We start from the raw sequence: 20,173 nt of genomic DNA on the forward strand, positions 1-20,173 counted from the left end.
TACACATATGAAGGGTTACTGTCATTATATACAAGATTAGATAAATCGTACACTATTTTCCTCCAGCGTCACATACTTAAGTCCTCTTATAGCATTTGAATCTTACCCATGATGCACTCCGAAGTGAAGGAATACTGTACAGGATTACGAAAACAAAGTCAGTTTACATACAACAATAAAATCTTAAACTTGTATTCCAGAAGCTGAAATCATGGCCCATCCATGTGGTCTCGGATCCCAAAATCCTTCATACATTGTTACCCTTCAGTGGTCAGGAGGTGTGCAACGTTTCTACAAGCCGCAGAGTTACAACGGCTGCATGCAAACACATCACAACTTCGTTTTATTTTGTTCTTTTTTTTCATTCTTCTGCGTCTAAAGAGGGGAGGATGCACCCTGGAGCACAGCGGCCCGTCACAGCCCCCTCAGAACAGGACGTCCGGTGTATCTGCTCTCGGGCTGCGCTGAAGAGGGAGTCGGCCGCCACAGGAGGGTGGAATATATATATATATATATAGAGAGAGAGAGAGAGAGATCACTGTAGGTGTTTAGAAGGTATGGGCATTTCTACACACGCCGCAGCCCAGAGCGAACTCCTCTCCGGTGGGAGGATGCACCACATGCAGGGGACACTCGCTTCCTTCTAACTGCTTTCCTTTTGGTCCTGTGAGGGAAGAAAGAAATTGAAGTCAACATGTCGTTGGCTTAAGAAGTTTCAATAACAGCTCATAATGGAACAAAAGGCCTAATTCAAGAAGACGTGAGTTTCAGACAGACCAAAAATGGTGGTGGGACTTTTTTTGTATTTTTTATTATTCAAGCATTTAAGTGTTGTACCAGCAGGACAATGAGGCAGCTCTTCTTTCGGGACACTGGTCATCCTCTGGAAATCATCATGACAGGCGTTGCAAAAATGCGTCGTCCCAAAGCAGAAGAACACAGCCACAGAGCAACAGTAACGACATTTATACTCCAGGAAATCTGTCCCGTGTTTAGAGCACATCTGCAACAAAAAGAACGAGGTGTAAACAAACTCTTTCTCTCGGTTACAAACAATCCCATGAAAACAGAAACTGAAGCAACACTTTTATAATGCAAAAACATTTGATTTTCGAGGGTAAATGTGTTTAACTGTCAAGAAAATAATGTTAGAATTTATGATGATATGATTAATTTTATAAAAGCAACTACTTTTTAAATAATAAATATTTTAAGAATATTTGAAAAAAAAAAATGCATATATAATATATTTATAAATTTGTAAAAAAATAATTTTTATGAAATAAGTTATTTAAGTGTAAAATATATGCTTTAATGGTTTCATGAGATTCACCAATCAACTTGAAAAACCATAGAGCTGACTGAAAACAGATGTGCTGATAAACTGAAAAGCAGCCATGACTTTCCACTGTATCACACTGATCTGCCAAGTAAACATTTAGATTTGTAAAACTAAATCATTTGGATGTGCAGACCTCACGAATGTCAATATGGAACAATCCCAGGATTAAGTATAATAGTGCATCTTATTTATAGGCCAACCTGAAAGTTTGCATCACCTGCCTTTTCTCAACAAAAAGCCAACAGGCTTTTGGATTATCCCAGTAAAGTTAGATTCTTACATGATAATCCTCACAAATTAACTTTTGAAGCCTAAATACCTTCACCAAAAGTCAAAAGTTAAAGTTAGGCTAAACATTTTTTCCTGGGTTTTCACAGTCATTTCTTGCAGCCGTCTATTGTGTTAAAAACAGAGTCCTAAACAAACATGCAAGCACATGATATGTGTGTCCCACTGACCTGTGCTCTGGACACATCTGAGCAAGCGCCACAGATGAGCTCACGGGGATCATAATCGTCACCTTGTCCTGCCTCGGCATCACAGCGAGCCTCTCCCCCAAAATAGGCCTGGATGAGTCAGAAGGCACACTGTTAGCACAACAGCTGGAGAAATGGTTTCATTATGGCAGTCTAAATCTCATTACATGCTGGCAAATAGCTCTTGCTCCACAGGAGTGAGCTGCTTTAATCGTTTTTGTCAACCATGTTTTTCTGACATCCATGACATCCTAAAAGGGACAGTTCACTCAAACCCAACTGTTCTCTTTCTGAAAGCTTCCTCAGCTATAATATACAAGGAGGAAGATTGTTTTAAACTCTGCTTCTGTGCTCCACTGAAGATTTGAGAGCACCACAGAAAACAAACAACACTCGGGAAGATCGAACCTTTTTGCACTTGAAGCAGACGTAGTAAGCGTATCTGTTCATGGCAAATCCAGCGGGGTTGTTGTAGAACCGAGCTCCAGACATTGTGATGGCTTCACTCTTGTGCAGTCCTTCATACTCCAGTCTCATTAAAGCCTTCCTCCTCACGTCCTCATACAGCTCTTTGATGGGGTCCAGCAGATCTTTTAGGACAGAGTGGTTGATTTTGTTCTAAAAAGAAATGCGGAAACAGGAAAGACGCATCAAAATCGAACTGTGACTTTTGAAATTATTTATTTTTATTGCAATTTAAAATGCAATTTTCCTTTTTCATGTTAGCTGTTTTTTTATTTGCAGAACTGTACAATTTGCCCTTTTTTTAATTGTAAAATATAAATGATAATTTCTATTATTATTTTATTAGGATTTCAATATTACATTGTAAGACGAAACAAACCAAGGACAATTACTATTTTTCCACTATTACATCAAGTAAAAATTCAATAATTTAAGAAAAAAATGTATTTTAAATAACTACAACTGTGAAATTACAATACCAATATTATTTACTCTGATGCGAGCTGCCCTGAGACACTGAAAACACCAGCTCATGAGCTGCTCACGTGTAAATGAACACCGTGCTGTCCTTCACTCTGACAGTACATATGTCTACTTAAAATGCAATCTTGGCGATTAGATAATCTCACCAAGCAATAGTGTGATTTTGATTTTATTCTGATTACCCCCTCAAAGTGAGTCCAGACTAGCTTATTTACCTTGCAAATAGGGCAAGACATGAACCCAAAGGTTATCCTGGGCCCAAGCCAGCGGTTCTCCAGAACCCTTCTTGTGCACTGAAGATGGAATACGTGACTGCAGTCCATCTGCAAATAAACCAGGACAGACAGTTACACTGTATGTTTGTAACTATATATCCTCTATATGCCATCTCACGCAGTGACTGTATTCCACTGTACCTGGATTGCTGGAGCAGCAGACAGAGCCTCAGTGAAGCAAATCATGCACATATCATCAGCATCCTGTTTCAGACAGGCCGCGCTTTTGTCACAACCATGTAAACAGGGCAGACACAGTTCTTCATTTTTGACCCCTCCACACGGGTGACCGCACGGATGAGTCTTACTGCAGGCCAGCTTTGCGTACTCCTACACAACAGTTCAAATACATACTGTAAGTATGCTTATGAAATCACTGATTCCAGGAAAACATTTCACAGTGTAAAAAAAGTTGAGTGAATACCTGACAGTCTTGGTCTGAACATACACTTCCTACTGCAGACAGCTCTGTGCCATTCCTGGTGCCACAGAAGCGGCAGACGTCTGAACTGCTGGAAGCGGGTTTCCCTGAAGGACAATACAATAATGCGATTTAAGCTATAACTAGCAATAAAATAAAGCCACTGGTCAAATAAAGAGGAATACTGGAAATAGGACGCGTCACAGCTATGGCCTGGCAGTTAGTGGTCAGAAACTATGCAGTCCTCAGGTCAAAAATGCCTCCAAAACTGACAAAAATGCCACAGATATTTAAATACTGGGGGGAATATCATCCCTGTTGTGAATTGCTCTGTTTTTTAATGTTATCTAACCATAGACTGTAAAAAAAGATGGACGACTCGCCTTCGCTCTCTTCCATTGGTCAAAACTGAAGCCGCCAGTGTCCCGATATGGCGCTGACATCTTGGACTTGCACCTGCGCAGATAGCGATCTAGGGACCAGTTCTGCGCAGTAGCAAGCAGGAAGTAAAGCCGCGGAATCAACGGCCCCGCCCCTGTGCCCCGCCCTAACTCTCCCTCGCAGAATGCACATACCGTAATCTGCACTGTTTTGGAAGTGGAGTCCTGCTCCTGTGAACTCTGTCTGCTCCGTTCCACTCCAATCTCATTTAAATAAGGTAAATACAATCTCCTCAGTCCTCCGAAGATCATGAAAAAAGCCTGTTGACGCTTCAGTGCCTCCTCCAGCTCAGAGAGCTGTCAATCACAGCTGTCAATCACGTCGTCACACCACCGTTTTTAGAGCATTAAATAACTATCTAAAAAACAACTTATTTTAAAAACGAACACTTAAATTTTCATTAGCGTGATACAAACTACAGTAAATGACAAAAAACAGCTTCGGAAAAAAGATATTTGAAGGGTAATTTAATTGTTTAGTTGGTCTCGCGTCCCATTGAATAACATGGGGAGGCGGGGTTTATGACCTATACTAGGACCACTCACCAGGGGGCGATCGAGACGTTTTGGCTTCACTTTTCAGGGCTTGTGCGGCACGCTTGTATCTAACAGTCAACATACATTTCATAATATTCTGTTCCAGACTTGTAGCTGTATTTACGGTCTCAGAGGCGAGTTTAGATGAAGCAACAACAACAACAAAAAAAGATTCCAAAGAAAACCTTGATTCCCAACAGCTTGAAACAGTTATATACAGGTGCTGGTGATATAGTTAGAATATCATCAAAAAGATATTCACTAATTCCATTCAAAAAGTGAAACTTGTATATAAGATTCATTCATTGTACACAGACTGATATATTTCAAATGTTTATTTCTTTTAATTTTGATGATTATAACTGACAACTAAGGAAAAACCCCAAATTCATTATCTCAGAAAATTTGGATATTGTGAAAAGGTTCAATATTGAAGACACCTGGTGCCACACTCTAATCAGCTAATTAACTCAAAACACCTGCAAAGCCTTTAAATATCTCTGTCTAGTTCTGTAGGCTAAACAATCATGGGGAAGACTGCTGACTTGACAGTTGTCCAAAAGATGACCATTGACACCTTGCACAAAGGAGGGCAAGACACAAAAGGTCATTGCAAAAGAGGCTGGCTGTTCACAGAGCTCTGTGTCCAAGCACATTAATAGAGAGGCGAAGGAAAGGAAAAGATTTGGTAGAAAAAAAAGTGTACAAGCAATAGGCATAACTGCACCCTGGAGAGGATTGTGAAACAAAACCCCTTCAAAAATGTGGGGGAGATTTACAAAGAGTGGACTGCAGTTGGAGTCAGTGCTTCAAGAACCACTACGCACAGACATATGCAAGACATGGGTTTCAGCTGTCCCATTCCTTGTGTCAAGCCACTCTTATAACAGACAGCTCAGAAGCGTCTCGCTTCAAAAAGAACTGGACTGCTGCTGAGTGGTCCAAAGTTATGTTCTCTGATGAAAGTAAATGTTGCATTTCCTTTGGAAATCAGGGTCCCAGAGTCTGGAGGTAGAGAGGAGAGGCACACAATCCACGTTGCTTGAGGTCCAGTGTAAAGTTTCCAGAGTCAGTGATGGTTTGGGGTGCCATGTCGTCTGCTGGTGTTGGTCCACTGTGTTTTCTGAGGTCCAAGGAAGTTTTAAAGAACTTCATGCTTCCTGCTGCTCACCAACGTTATGGAGATGCAGATTTCATTTTCCAACAGGACCTGGCACCTGCACACATTGCAAAAGCTACCAGTACCTGGTTTAAGGACCATGGTGTCCCTGTTCTTAATTGGCCAGCAAATTCACCTGACCTTAACCCCATAGAAAATCTATGGGGTATTGTGAAGAGGAAGATGCGATATGCCAGACCCAAGAATGCAGAACAGCTGAAGGCCACTTTCAGAGCAACCTGGGCTCTCATAACACCTGAGCAGTGTCACAGACTGATCGACTCCATGCCACGCCGCATTGCTGCAGTAATTCAGGCAAAAGGAGCCCCAACTAAGTATTGAGTGCTGTACATGCTCATACTTTTCATTTTCATACTTTTCAGTTGGCCAAGATTTCTAAAAATCCTTTCTTTGTATTGGTCTTAAGTTATATTCTAATTTTCTGAGATACTGAATTTGGGATTTTCCTTAGTTTCAGTTATAATCATCAAAATGAAAAGAAATAAACATTTGAAATATATCAGTCTGTGTGTAATGAATGAATCTAATATACAAATTTAACTGAATGGAATTAGTGAAATAAATCAACTTTTTGATGATATTCTAATTATATGACCAGCACCTGTATAGAAACTAGAGTAAGATCTGTTGAATAGCAAGTGTTCTCATGTCTTGAAGTTGTAAGTTACTTAAAGCTAGTTTTTATATATATATATATATATTTGATTTTATAGCCAACAAGCATAACTGCTGACTAAGAATTTAATATACGTTTACATTTATGCATTTAAGGTACACACTTTATGACTTGAGAATCAAACCCATGACCTAGCGCCATTCTCTAGTTTGAGGTTTTGCAAAATAAGGGCCAATTTTACCAAACAGGGCAAATTAGCACGAGAACGCAATTCCAAGACGGTTTCTGTGGGTGATTTACTAACAATGAGCAAAATAAAGAAGACAGACACAACATCTAATTGACATCTTGACTAACACAATATACCAAGTGCAGCGCAAATTAGCGTAGTCGCAAATAAATAATAAAAAAGCAACAATACGTTGAAAAGAACCGGAGGCCAAAAAATTAAGGTTTGCTAGAAGTTTTGATAGACCTGGTACTGCGTGACTCCAAGTCGCCTTTTATTTCCTGAAGCAAATTAAAAATAACATGGACTGGCAAACAATATGATATATGCAAACGAAATGTGTTAATCTGGCATACCAGATAAAATAATACATGTGGAAAAAATCCTCTCCCTTCTACCACACGCTCTATTGTTACCTGCGGTGCCTCCTCCTAACAACAATAATTGCATTTCAAGCGCAAAACAGTTTAAGACATGCTTTTTTGGGGGGCATTAAATAATGGCACAAATGCCAGTACTTTGACGAGCTTAAACATTAGTAAAACGTGTTGCGTGATTCATTTGAATACTCTCCTCCCAGAAATTTTGTGTCTGAAAAGGAGACTCCTATAAATGCATGTTCAATGAGATCAGGAGCAAAAAAACTGTCCACACCATTTCTGCTCTAATTCGTCACTGTGTCTAAAGAAAAACCTGACAGTGTAATTGTAACGCCAAAAGACGGTTTGTGCTGGTTCAAGCGGTTAGTAAAACAGGCCCTACGGCTCTAAAAACATACAAAAGGAACACTGCAGTGTCTACTTGGACAAAGTTTAAGTCCTGTTTGCAGCATTCTCCTTTTTCCTTCTTCTCTCTACATTATTAAACATTACTAAAGGAAGAGAAAGTCACCTGTGTGCTCACGGAACTCCACCATGGCCTTCATGGTCTTAGAGTCGGCCAACGCCATGAGCCAAAAGAGTTTAGTTCTACCGCAGCCTTCATGTAGGTCCACCTTAATGGCCTCCTCCTCCTCCTTAAAGACCTGCACACAACATGAAATGTGTTATGAGCAACTTAAAATGGTATCATATCTTTAAAAGCACCATTAACTCTGATCACTGTTAGTATTTTGAACAACATGATGTCATATGAACAACTAACCAAATTGATCTGTATGTTGATGATTAGTTGTGTGTGAGTGTTCAGGTTCACCTGTCTCTGGTGGCTCCGTGTGCGGCGGTGGAGATGGAGGAACCGGTCGCAGTCCGTGCACAGGTTTCCACAAGCATTACACAGAATGATGGCTGCCGTCTCCCCGTCATCATGGTTATCACACATGGGCTGAGGATTAAACGTCAGGGTGAAGAGGTAAAGAGCTCATTCTTGGCAGAAGGACTAAATGTACTATTGCATTGATTGTGCTTTATAGCACCTTAGAGGCTCAGTGTGCCATACCATCTGCTTCTGCTGCCCATCTTTGCCCATCCAGCGTCCTGAAGACAGTCGGTCCACATGGTCCTGATCCAGCACACATAGTGAGGCCAATGCAAGCCATAGCTGAAGAGAACAAGTAGAATCATTTGAAATTTAAACTCAAGTTCTTACATATATCCAGGTTTTCTAAGACACTGGGTGCCCTGTTCATATTCATCTAGATCATAAAATTAACCAACTGATATTTAGTTGTGCTGCTGACCCATATCAGATCACATGACTGGTAAACTCCAACGGCCAATCACCCCTGATCCTCCAGCTGAGGGATCCTGAGTAATACTGACCAAGTTGGCAAATGTTCAGTTATGACAGATGAAGCGTACCCGAGTGGTGGCGATGCAGCGCACTGGACAGCGATGCTTCTCTTCCATCTTAGTGAGCGCAATGATGGTCTCAGCAATAGCATTCTTAGTCACCCTGGACCAGGCATCTGAGAGGTGGCCCTGGGGTAAAAAGACACTTAAATGAGAAGGGACCATTTCTGTAAATATATCCGCGTTCTGAATCGAATGAATGACTCAAAAACACATTTACTGCCACCTGCTGGCAGTTTTAGTTTCTATGAAACCCTGTTTCCGCCACTAAATAAAAAATAAAACAAGGTAAATTTTTCTCTTGCAATTCTTTTTTTCTCCGAAATATCATGCAATTCTTACTTTATAACTCGTAATTCTGTGAAAAAAAAAGTCGGAATTGTGAGATATGAATTCGCAATTAGAAAAAAAAAAAAAAAACTAAACTCAGAATTGCGCACTTTTTTTCTCACAATTGCGAGTTCATATCTTGCAATTTTTATTTTTTTATATTTGCGAGTTATAAAGTCAGAATTTGAAGATAAAAAGTGGCAATTGCCTTATTTTATTTTTATCCAGTGGTGGAAATGGGCTTCCATAAGTTTATTATTTAGAGTATCATTTAATTAAAAAAAGAAAATTAATAAAAAATAAAAATAAAGGGTTAGTCATCAATTTCCCTCGTGTCATTTCAAACCTGTATGACTATCTTTGTGGAACATAAACAAGTATTTTGAAGACTGTAGGTAATAAGCTGTTTTGTTTGATGTTTCTCAAATTATCTTGTTTTATGTTCCATAGTTTATGTTAGACTGCTGTAGTCTAAACGTTTATTGGTAATAAATCAAACAAAATATTTATTTCTAAAGGTAGTATTTTAATGTCTACTTGATACTCTCTCATTTAACACAATAATGACTTCAAATGATCTTTCGTGGATAATTTCATAGCCAAATTAGCAGTTAATTAGATTAATTAATCGACATATCATGTAATTAAGTAGATTAAAGATTTTAATCGACTGACAGCCCTATTTAAAACGCATCTGCAGGAGTTTAGGTTACACAGTGCAAGATTATATATAATATCCTTCATAAACATGCAGCTGAACAGCAAATCTGCTGCATATTGTTAAGACAGAAAAGGTGTTTGGAGTAAGATGGGCCATCGTTACTCACAGCAGCCATGTCTTTGACAAGTTTAATAATAATCTCAGCGATCTGAGGTGGAGTGGAGCCCTTCATCCACCAGTGACTAATTCCACGCCGTATGTAGCTGCACAAACACACACAAATAGAAACAAAGTTATTAAATATACATTTCTAAAATGTTAAGACCCTTAATAAGATAATCTCAGAACCTGTGTTTTAAACACAGCCCTGCATCTTAAAAAAAACGTACAAGAGTGGACTTTTTTTTTATTTTATCAGATTTTAAGAATTATACACAGGTAAAAATAGTCTGTGACAAATTGTGAACAAATAGTTTGAATCTGGCTCAGAGGAAGATAAGAATCATATCTTTGTGGCAGTTCTTCTGGCGATTAAAGGATAAGGCAAGACTTCTCCAACATACATATGGTTGTTGAAAGCAAAAACGTTACGAAATGCAGATATTCTGTGAAAAAGTGCAACATGCTAGAGTAAAAAAGACATTCTTTTTAGAATCAACTGCCCAAAATTAGTAAAAAACAAGTACTGGATTTCATTCAGCAAATATGATCCAAGGCAGTTTAATTTAAAAATGGCAAAATGCGGGCAAGCTGACCTTGAGTTGAAGATCATGGGTAGGGTGACTGTAGTGACTCCTTTGCCTGCAGCCATGCCAGCTGTGCCAACTATAGTGGTGCCCTTGGCCTTGAGCTGCACAGTGAGGGCTTTGGCGATGCAGCCCAGAAACATATCTAAAATGCCCAGCTTGCTCCAGTCACTCTTCTCGGTGGAGTGGATGATATCACTGATGTCTGCTGGCGGTAGAGCCTTCACACCGATGACGCTGGCCAGACGCATGGGAGTGACCTCAGGAAGAACGCGTCTGAGTAGAGACGTCACCTGCACGGCAAGAACAGTGATGCTTTCCAGATCATGATTCTAGATTAGCAGCAGTTGATGCGTTCACAAACCTGTCTCTGGACGCGGGGCGAGGCGGTGTGAAGGAGGGAGAAGAGGTCCTGCAGTAGGGTGAGCTGCTGGGCCAGGTACTGCCGCCCAACGTTAGATCCACTCAAAGCCAGCACCATAGACAACAGCTCAAAGCAGTACGCATCAGAAGAGGCGTCGTCGTCACTGGGCTGAGAGTTGGCGTTCTCCTTGCTGGAAATGGCGTGCTCCCATTCCTCCCGCACTCGCGTGGCCTCCATACGGATGGCCTGGACGATATGAGCACACACCTGCGGAGGCGAGCAGTCAGGTGATGAGCAACTGACTTGGAAACAGGAAAAGGCTGGCTGTCTTCTGCCTGAAATCGTACCTCATAAGTAATGGATATTGAACACTATAAATTGTGACATACAAATACTCTTCCTCACAGGAAAAGCACCCACAATACCCTTAAGTCTGATGTCACGCACCACTGTTTCTGGCTCAAACTGCTCTACCAGATCCCAAAAGCGATGAATAATGCTAATTTAGACTCATGGTGTGATTTAATACTACTGAAAATCATAATTCTTACTTTTATCTCAATAGAGAAAAAAATCAGGTGCTCTGACAGTGATTATTTAAATCTAAATATGTGCTATAAATGCTCATAACGGCTGTTGAGATGCTGGACCCAGAAACAGTATTTGGTACATCACAACTTAATAAGCAGAATGATTTGGTGACAAGTTTTGCGACTGGACCACATGCGACTGTTCAAATAAAAAGCATGAGGTAAGACTTGCCAAAATGTTAACCATCAAAAATGGTTTGGTTATGAATATTTATGTCCTATACAATTACTTTATAGTGGTTATATAATATTATGCTTTCCCCCCCAAACATACTGGTGTCCATGTATTTCATGTATTCATACATTCATTACTCAATTTTATCACAGAAGATAATAACCTAATAAAGCACAGATATTGGCTAAACAATCCATTTTTTACAAATAACTGTTTTTGCTGATTTTTTTGTTAATTATTTGGTGCATTTATAATCAACACTTCTATCACTTACTCTGCCATCTTGGATGGATTTTTAGGCTGCTTGTTTGGTTTTAGAGAGAGCCGAGAGTTGTTTTGATGGTGTTACCTGTTTCTGAAGGTTGGTCAGTTTGCTCCTGCTGAAAATAATGCCAACCATGTGCTCCTTCAAGTCTGCATCAGATGGAGCCTGAAGACGAAAACATTTGTAACATAACTGAACAACTTCATCTTATGCTTCATCACTTGATATGGTTGTAACGAGCCACCAAACAAAACGGATGCTAGTACTGACCTTGTCTTCACCCTCGGGTGAGGAGAGCAGGTTCTTCTCTTCTTGTTCCGGTGTTGGTTCTGCATCCCCACAAATTAGTTTCCCAAACACCTACACAAACAAACACGTCGATAGTTCAGAACGAGAGTTTGTTGTACATTGGTACTGGAACCGTACTGCGGTCTGTACCTTCGCGAGCGGTTTGAGAAGGTTTTTGGCCTCACCTGTGATGTAATGAGGCGGAAGACACGCAGTGTCTCAGCTTCACAGTTCTTCTGCTGAGTTACACTGGCTGATATCTGCCCAGCAATCTTGATGCTCTCGCCCTCCTTCCAGCCAAGCACTTTGACCTGCCGTACCCTAAGCGTGTTCTCAGGACCCTTAAGCTCGATCTTGATCACGTGGTGGTCTCCTCCAGGCAGCTCGCTGGTCACCCAGCCCATGTGCCTCGAGTCCAAGTCAATCTGAGACAACAAAAAAGTCCATTCAGTGAAACCTTTTCAAACTGACTTAATGTCATATGCAGAAGTATAGATCATCAGAGTATGCGTTAAAAGAAACCTTTTGGTAAAAAGGTTCATAGAGTCATTTAAGTCCAACCTGTTTGATTCTGCAGATATCTTCCACAGCCTTCCCACATAGGATTATCATTGACGTGACTTTATTCTGACAGAACACAAAGCACAGGTTATATGAATCACTAGATGTTTAAAGATATTATGTATTAAAGATGTATTAATGATGTAACAAAACAATCAACTTAAACCAGAAAAATGTGAAAAACTTCATACCTAAGGGTTTGAACGTTACATAGGCCTTATGCAAGGGCTGTGCAAAAAATCGAATGCGATTTTCATCTGCATCTTGTCAGTAAAGGCACTCCTGTGATTAGTAGTATATCTCCAGCACGTGTGTTCAGATCAGGATTGCCAAGTTTTCAAAACAAAACCTTCCCAATTACTTCTCAAAACTAGCCCAATGGCCTTTCATTCTGGGCAATAAAATACCAAGTTTTTGGCGGGTTTCCTTGGTAAAATTTGCATTTTAGGGGCTAAACATCATGTTATTGGTATTGGGGTCGCTTCGACCCGCGGACATGAAAAACAACCGCAGACTTGGCAACACTGGTTGGCCTTTACTACACAGAGCCGTAGATCACAGACAATCTACACAAAATCGATTTCAAACTCGGAGGCGATTCTTTGTCGATTTTGAAAGCGATTTTGTGTAGCTTGTCGGTGGACCATGGCTCTGTGTAGTAAATGCCGCTCCACCTGAACCAGTGTTGCCAAGTCCTCAGTTGTTTTTCATTTCCGCGGGTTGAAGCGACTCCAATACCAATAACTTGATGTTTAGCCCCTAAAATGCTAATTTTACCAAGGCAACCTTGCCAAAAAATGTATATTTTAACCTCGGGAAGCAATTTTTATCGGGGAACCTCCTGGAAACGCGATTGGGCTAGTTTTCAGAAGCAACTGGGCAGTATTTGTTTTGAAAACCTGGCAACCCTGACCTGAACGCAAGTGCTGGAGATGTACTTCTAATCACAGGAGCGCCTTTACTGACGAGATGCGCATGAAAATCGCATTCGATTTTTTGCACAGCCCTACCTTATGCACTTTGAACACTTCATAAAATCAAACATAGAGAGCGGTATTAATATACTGACTGGGAAAGAATGGATAGAAAACTGAAAGAACAATAATTTGTGAACTCACTCCAATGTCACGAGAGTTGTCGACATGGACAGAGACATATGAAGCATTGATGCCTTTGACGCAGCTGATAGTGATGCTCTTTGTCTTGTTCTTATCTTCATCTCCAGACTCCCAGAACGTCTCAGTAGAGCCATCAGTCAGGCTGCCAATCATGGCTGGTCGGCTGGACGTTTTAATGTCTACCACGCTGGTCAGATCTTTCAGACAGGTCACCACACAAAGTTCCTGCAATACATGTAAAATACCTTAATTGTGATTTAAGCTTATTTAGATGTTGGCCTCTGCCAAACTAATAAATCTAAAGGCAATAGGAAAGAAAGTCTTTGTTGTCAATCAACACAGATGCTGGTAATGGAAAGTTTCCCACCTGACTAATCGCTTCATATCCTGACTGAACACTGATGTTAAAACTCTCCTCGCTGTCCCCATCATCTGATTTGGACAGGATGTTGTTGATGTGGTGAAACACGTTACTCTGGTGCAGGAACTGATGATCTGATTGCTTGAATTTAAGACTCCAGCATCTAATGAAACAGCCAAACAAATACTAGATTTGTACATTTATGAAGACAATGTTAGTTGTCATCATTTATCATCACATTTACAGGAGGTTGCAAATGGTGTCTCTGTGAACAGGCGAAAGATACCTGAGGGCCATCTGCTGAAGTGAGCTTCCACTGGGAAGTGACATCATGAGGTCAGAGATGGTCTGGAGCAGACGGTGGAAGGTGTGGGGCAGCGGGTGAGCCGCCTCTCCAGCGATGAGAATGTCAGACAGGGGGTGCTCACATACACCTAAATCATTCTCCTGCGAGAACAAGAAGAAAAACATCCCGTTTCAGAAAAACCTCTGTTCATCATAAGACAATAGTGACTTCTTAATAAACCATTAGTAGTGTTGTCGTAAGGCCACACCTGCTCGAGGTTCTCCATGTTCCCTTTGTTCTCTTCCTCCTCCTCTTCTTCTGTCTCAAAGGGAGACGGAGTCAGAGATGCCACAAAGTGCCACAAGATATCATGGAGGGAGGTGGTCTGGGTAACATTACACAGCAGCCAATTAAAAGCCTGAAAAGGAAATGCAGGACAAAAGGTTTGTTTAGAGTTCCCAGAACTTCTGACTAAACTTTAAGTCAATTGTTTTAACTGGATAAGGATTTGAATACATGTCTTTTAATGGATTTTAATACAGTGACTGCATTGTACAATTTGGGACAGGAAGAAGAATACTGAAAGTCGGCAGAAGGCCAGAGATAATGTCGCTGACCTCCATGGCAAACACCCTGCAGGCTGATTTGCGGAGTGCATGCTTCATAGCCACCTCCAGGCCCTCTAGGTCATGATGCTGGATAACAAATGCCAGCACAGGCCACTGGAAGTTCCTTTCACCCTTGCTTAGAGAGCCGTGGGCTGAGATCAGTCGAGACAACTCGGGAGACGGGTGACGAAGTAGTGATGACCCAACTTCTGTAGAAACCAGCAGAAATTAACTCACATTTGAAATATTTAACTTAGCAATTTAAGTTACTATACCTACTACACCTTTTCATGAATGCAATTCTAAACTCTGCTTTGATGATTTGAGGACTCAAACATTGTTAAAAGGTATAGGTTAATATTGCTATGCATCATTTTATTGATGCATACCAGCCAGTTTAACATCTAGGTTAAACAGTAAAACGTGGACCTAATGACACCAAGTTCATGGAATTCAAATCCCAGACGCAATGCAAGTTGGATAAAAGCACCAGTCAAATGCAAATGATATACAGAATAACTTTAAGAGGCTGAAACTGGTTCACTCCTGCATAGCAGCAGCACACCTGATGTAAATATATTTTCAGATTTCACTCTCTGTCTTTATGGTAATAATGGTAGTTAGCTTAATTAATAAAGCATTTGTAACTGTGCTGTACAAAGTGATACAACATTACCTGCATCGCCGCTGTGTACCCTGCGTCTCGGCACTGCTTTGACCCGTGCTGGGGAGGATGAGTGCTGCTTATCATACTCTGAGGCCACCACTGAATATGAGCGCTGGAATACTGTTCGCTTGGCTGTGTCACTGTCTGTGATTGGACTTGTCTCCAAACTAAAGGAAAAAAATAATATAAAGAAGTCAAATAGAGATAAGCACACAAAAATGGCTAAATGTTCATAGGAGTCAGCATTAGAGCATGGCGCTTTGGGAGATACATGTAAGAGCAGAGGTGGGTAGTAACGAGTTACATTTACTTCGTTACATTTACTTGAGTAATTTTTTGGGGTATCTAATACTTTTCTGAGTATATTTAAAGATGGGTACTTTATACTCTTACTTGAGTAAATTTTTGGGGAAAAATCTGTACTTTTACTTCGTTACTGTGGTTCACTCGGAGTTGTAATGTTTAAGAACATCAGCAGCGTTGAAAACGTGGCTGGAACTGCACCGAATTGAAATCTGCAAAGGTTATTATTTGCTAGCGATGGAGATCCTTATTAGATGAACACCACGTGTGCTGTCTACTGTTTAACAGGTAATAACTTGGGCTACATTTGATTACAGTACACGATACCACTGTGACATTAGTTTGTTGTACGTGTGTGGCTTATAACAGAGGGGAGTCAAGTTGAATGCAGCTTCCAAAAGACAAAAAATAGCCGATTAAGATTTTATTAATTTTAATACAATCACACCGGCGTGAGTAGGCTACGTTCAGCAAGTCATATCATCATCAGCTGCTAAATTCAGATCTGTGTTCGCTTGCTGGCGCTGAGCCAGAGATAGATGCGTTTATACAGCGCTGCGCATTATAACCAATCACACATGATTATTTTGAGCTTATTAAAGCATTGGCCAATCAGAGACGTTCAGATGAGTCATCGCTAAAATACCGGTGCTTCCTTCACTCGCTCTTTTTGGCGAATTCTCTCGTCAGAAACAACAAAGTGCAGATGTGTGTACGAATCTATAATTAAGATATTGATTTCACAGTGTTAAGAGTTTCAGTGATTTTAATGGGAGTTTCTGAGAGTGATTGTAATCTAGACTGTCAGTGAAAATTATCTTTGATAATGTAAAAGTTATTTGCTCTCTTTCTGAACAATGAAAGATTAGTAGCAATATTTATATCACATTAACTTTCGATGTTAAATTCACATTTAATATAAAGTCAGTCGTATTAAAAATATGTTATGGTATGACACCTATATCTGTTACTTAAGTAAACAGACTGGGTTTTATAATAAATTACATAAATTCGAGTAAAGGCTGATGAAATATATACATTTATACACGCACACATACATTACATACATTTTATCTATATATCTAAATAAAAAATAGGCTCAGTATATATGACCCAAAGTAACTAGTAACTAACTACTTGAGTAGATTTTTTATCCGATACTCTTTTACTCTTACTCAAGTAATATTCAAGACTAGTACTTTTACTTTTACTTGAGTAAATATTTCTAGAAGTACTTTTACTTTTACTTGAGAACAGTTTTTGGGTACTCTACCCACCTCTGTGTAAGAGTTTGTTACAGTACCTTGGGGGCATGGACTTCATGTTACTTCCTGGCTCTTCAAAAACATTGGGACATGCATCAGGAGTGACTGAAATATAGGGAGCAGGAACTGATGTAGAACGCAGGTAACGCATCTCATCCTGAAACAAGTTGTCATCTTGATAGGCCCCAAAGTTCTCAGTGTGTTGGCTGCAAAAATAACATTAAAAAAACTCAATGAGATACTCAATTGCACTGAATTACTACAACAATGCTGCCCGTGTTCATGGTGATCAACACAAGGTATTTACCGGGATAGAGTTTGCAGATAGAGGCAGCCCATCTTGTTGGGTAGTTCCTCAGACACTCCCTCTTTGAGGCTGGGCAGATGTGCATGGAAGGGTTTAGGTGGGTGATGGCAAAGTAGACTTGGCTCAGCGGCGCTGCTCAGAGACAGCAGGTAGAGTGCATTGGCACGGATCACCTGGTGGGCCTCCATCGTGGGCAGAGCCCGTGGCGTTTTCACCTGGAGAGGTTTCTTCCTTGACTGCTTGACCTAATCCAAGAACCACAGGGTTGAACCCCAGAAAGAATCATTCAATGTTTTACACACATAAAAATATGAATTTCCCTACAATGGTTGTGACAGGTATACCTTTTCTCTGGCAGCCGTTTGTTTTTCTCTCAGGTACTTCTCTCTACAACGATCACACACCAAGTACCAGGTGCTTCCTCCAATCCCACCATCTCCACAGTTACCAGCCCAGCCTCCACAAAAGTGACCAATACTGTTATAGCCCTGACCTCCAGCATACCGACCACAGCCTGAAAGAACACAACACAGAAAAGTGATGATATACTCCATATATTGTTTTTATATCCACTCTGAATAAAATCGAATGGAGTAAGACCCAAGAAATGACGGCACTGTACCTGGATGGGCCTGTCTCATGTGGTACGTAACAGGGTATGGGTGAGACTCTCCACAAAGCTCACAAATGGTATCCTTCTCTGGGCCTCCCATAGCTAACTGTGCCATCTCCCCAAAGAGGTTCCCCCTAGGGCGAACCTCAGCTTTCTCCTTTTTCTTCTTCTCTTTCTTGGTCTTCTTGCTGTCCTTTTCATTCTCCTTCTTTTTAAGGATAGCACTGGAACCTGGACTCGGGAAGATCATATTCTGTGTAGCCGCTTTTATGGTTGCCATGGATATATCCTCCCAGAAGGCTACGAGGTGCTGGAGGGTGGGAGGCAAGATGGACTTAGACCTCATGGAGGAGTGGCTGGTCATCTCATAGGAGACCGCCTCACTTTTTCCATCCTCACACTTCTCTGGCAAGGGTGGCTCTTTCAGCATGGACAGAACCTTGTTCTTGTTGATGCTACCCATCTTGGAAATGTCTGGGCCATGTGGTGATATGTTGAACATGTTGAGGGCCGAGGAGATCTCCAGAGAGTGACGGTTCTTCAGTTTGCTCTCCTTCTCTTCAAAACCCTGCTGGCAGCTGAGAGAATTGCGGATGGGTGCATGTTCTTTGGTCAGCTCAGGGTTGAACTTCAGGAAGGAAGAACATGCCATGGCATCATGTACTATGCCCTCATGCCACAGGAAGGCAGCAAAAACGGCACGAGCACATTCTGCAACAGAAGGCGACATGGCTTGCTTGGCGGGTTCAGTGGGGCGCACGTTTTCACCCTTAAAGAGTGGCCCAGATTTGTCTTTTTTGGGTCTCACATGCCTGCTGGAGGTTTTACGGCTAACTTTGGGTGAAGAACGACTTTCAAGTTCCTCCTTGACCGGGGCTTTTCCAATACTAAAGTGGACCTTGGAAGAGCCCTCTTCAGCATTGTGCAACTCTGCATTCTCATCATTGGCTTCATCATTGGACAGCAAGGTGCTGGACCTACAAACCTCCACCACTTCGCTGTGGAGGTTCTCTTGAACTACATGGGGAGATGGGGCTCGATTCTCAGAATTGCTGCTTCCTCCTTTGCTCTCTTTGGGTGAAATTTTTGGCTTGGGAGATGTAGACCTGCCCCTCAGAGGTTCCATGAAAGGAACCTTCTTCTTTCTGAGTGTGTCAGGGTCTAGCGTATAGGAGTCAGATTTGGATCTCTCACGAGGAGGGTCCAGATGGGCTTTAGAAGGACTAACTTTAGCGGGCAGGTTCTTATCATGAGGAGAGGATGAACGTGGAGAACTGTTGGTGGAAGGGCTAGATCTACCTGAACTGAAGGTCTTCTGTTTGGGTGAGGAAGAACGGGAGCCAGGGTTCGGAGACTCAGCCCTAAGGCCTGAATTTCGGCCATCAGCTTTCAGGGCTTGTAGAGTGTTGTGGTTAGGGGAATGGGAGCGGCTGTGAGAGTCAGACCGCAGTTTGCCGGTGTCTGATTTGAGACAGAGGGCCTCGCTGGCAGACAGACTGTCATTGTTCTTGCTCTTCACCTGGTCAACAGATCGGCTAGAGTGACTGTCCGTTTTGGAGGATCGACTCTCTTGACGATGCTTGCTGCCTGGAGACATAGTCCGACTGGCCAAGTTATCCCTGTCACCTGCGTATCATAACACACTAACAGTTACCAATGTGAAACTAATTTGTGCAGGAAGCACTCCACAAAGACTTGTCAGGCATTTTCACAGACTGTAAGTAGGAAGAAATAATAATTAATAAAAAAACAAGACAAAAAAAGAAGACATCTGAACATGTAAAGGAAAAATTAGTTACAACATAAGAGGAACTTAAAAAAAAAAAAAGTAAATTTTAAAATGACGTCTACAAGAATCCACTAAAATCCAAAAATGCCCCTAAATTTCGATTTACTGACCAACATTTATTTACATAAAAATTAAAGTATTCACAAGACTTTAAGGGAGCAATTGCATAAATATCGATGCAAATGGAAAGCACCCAGGTCATGGGAAATGTTTGGTCAAGCTCGTAAACTTGTCCCCATATATATTCCAAACCACTACATACTCTGTTGCCATGCATAAGAGGGGAAATAAATGAACTGTGGAAGAGAGGATGACATGAAACCCCTCCCCTGTAGTGAGTCTCCAGGGTGCTCCCAGGAGAAGACATGCATTACCCACCCTTTTGTCTGAGAACAAGAGAGGAGAGAGTGGTGCCAGGGCCAGTCGCATTGCTTTTGTGCACACGCTCACGTGAAGCAAGGCTGCGTGATGAAGCATCTACAGCAGAAAACAGTGGCAAGGAAAGTAAGCAACAAGGCTTGAACCAAGGAAAACCATCAGAATGAGAAAGTGAGAGCCAATGAACAATGAAGAGTGGAAGAAAGTGTATGAGGGAAAAAAGGACTCTGTCCCTGTTTACACT

At 41.2% G+C, this 20,173-nt stretch overlaps 1 protein-coding gene across 16 annotated transcripts in view; it reads right to left on the bottom strand.

Annotated features, from left to right (window-relative positions):
* Positions 1 to 20,173, bottom strand: part of LOC132094926 (E3 ubiquitin-protein ligase MYCBP2) — a 127,845-nt gene continuing 107,672 nt past the window's right edge. For 10 of the 16 annotated variants that reach the window (XM_059499596.1, XM_059499601.1, XM_059499594.1 and 7 more), the window contains 29 exons: positions 19,930 to 20,028; positions 17,772 to 19,388; positions 17,494 to 17,663; positions 17,150 to 17,394; positions 16,881 to 17,048; positions 15,284 to 15,441; positions 14,617 to 14,816; positions 14,268 to 14,417; positions 14,000 to 14,160; positions 13,720 to 13,876; positions 13,353 to 13,577; positions 12,235 to 12,300; positions 11,859 to 12,098; positions 11,656 to 11,745; positions 11,470 to 11,550; positions 10,356 to 10,622; positions 10,001 to 10,284; positions 9,412 to 9,508; positions 8,264 to 8,383; positions 7,902 to 8,003; positions 7,659 to 7,787; positions 7,356 to 7,488; positions 3,466 to 3,569; positions 3,183 to 3,371; positions 2,982 to 3,089; positions 2,227 to 2,436; positions 1,801 to 1,908; positions 838 to 1,003; positions 1 to 664 (listed from right to left, as the gene is read on the bottom strand). In XM_059499596.1, coding sequence (XP_059355579.1) covers positions 549 to 664; positions 838 to 1,003; positions 1,801 to 1,908; positions 2,227 to 2,436; positions 2,982 to 3,089; positions 3,183 to 3,371; positions 3,466 to 3,569; positions 7,356 to 7,488; positions 7,659 to 7,787; positions 7,902 to 8,003; positions 8,264 to 8,383; positions 9,412 to 9,508; positions 10,001 to 10,284; positions 10,356 to 10,622; positions 11,470 to 11,550; positions 11,656 to 11,745; positions 11,859 to 12,098; positions 12,235 to 12,300; positions 13,353 to 13,577; positions 13,720 to 13,876; positions 14,000 to 14,160; positions 14,268 to 14,417; positions 14,617 to 14,816; positions 15,284 to 15,441; positions 16,881 to 17,048; positions 17,150 to 17,394; positions 17,494 to 17,663; positions 17,772 to 19,388; positions 19,930 to 20,028 — 5,960 coding nt within the window. In that variant the 3' untranslated portion in view covers positions 1 to 548. The remainder of the gene's footprint in view (positions 665 to 837; positions 1,004 to 1,800; positions 1,909 to 2,226; positions 2,437 to 2,981; positions 3,090 to 3,182; positions 3,372 to 3,465; positions 3,570 to 7,355; positions 7,489 to 7,658; positions 7,788 to 7,901; positions 8,004 to 8,263; positions 8,384 to 9,411; positions 9,509 to 10,000; positions 10,285 to 10,355; positions 10,623 to 11,469; positions 11,551 to 11,655; positions 11,746 to 11,858; positions 12,099 to 12,234; positions 12,301 to 13,352; positions 13,578 to 13,719; positions 13,877 to 13,999; positions 14,161 to 14,267; positions 14,418 to 14,616; positions 14,817 to 15,283; positions 15,442 to 16,880; positions 17,049 to 17,149; positions 17,395 to 17,493; positions 17,664 to 17,771; positions 19,389 to 19,929; positions 20,029 to 20,173) is intronic. The other 6 variants (XM_059499609.1, XM_059499608.1, XM_059499605.1 and 3 more) reach the window with 3 other exon arrangements.

Source organism: Carassius carassius, chromosome 19 (genome assembly GCF_963082965.1).
Source record: "Carassius carassius chromosome 19, fCarCar2.1, whole genome shotgun sequence".
Classification (NCBI taxonomy): domain Eukaryota; kingdom Metazoa; phylum Chordata; class Actinopteri; order Cypriniformes; family Cyprinidae; genus Carassius; species Carassius carassius.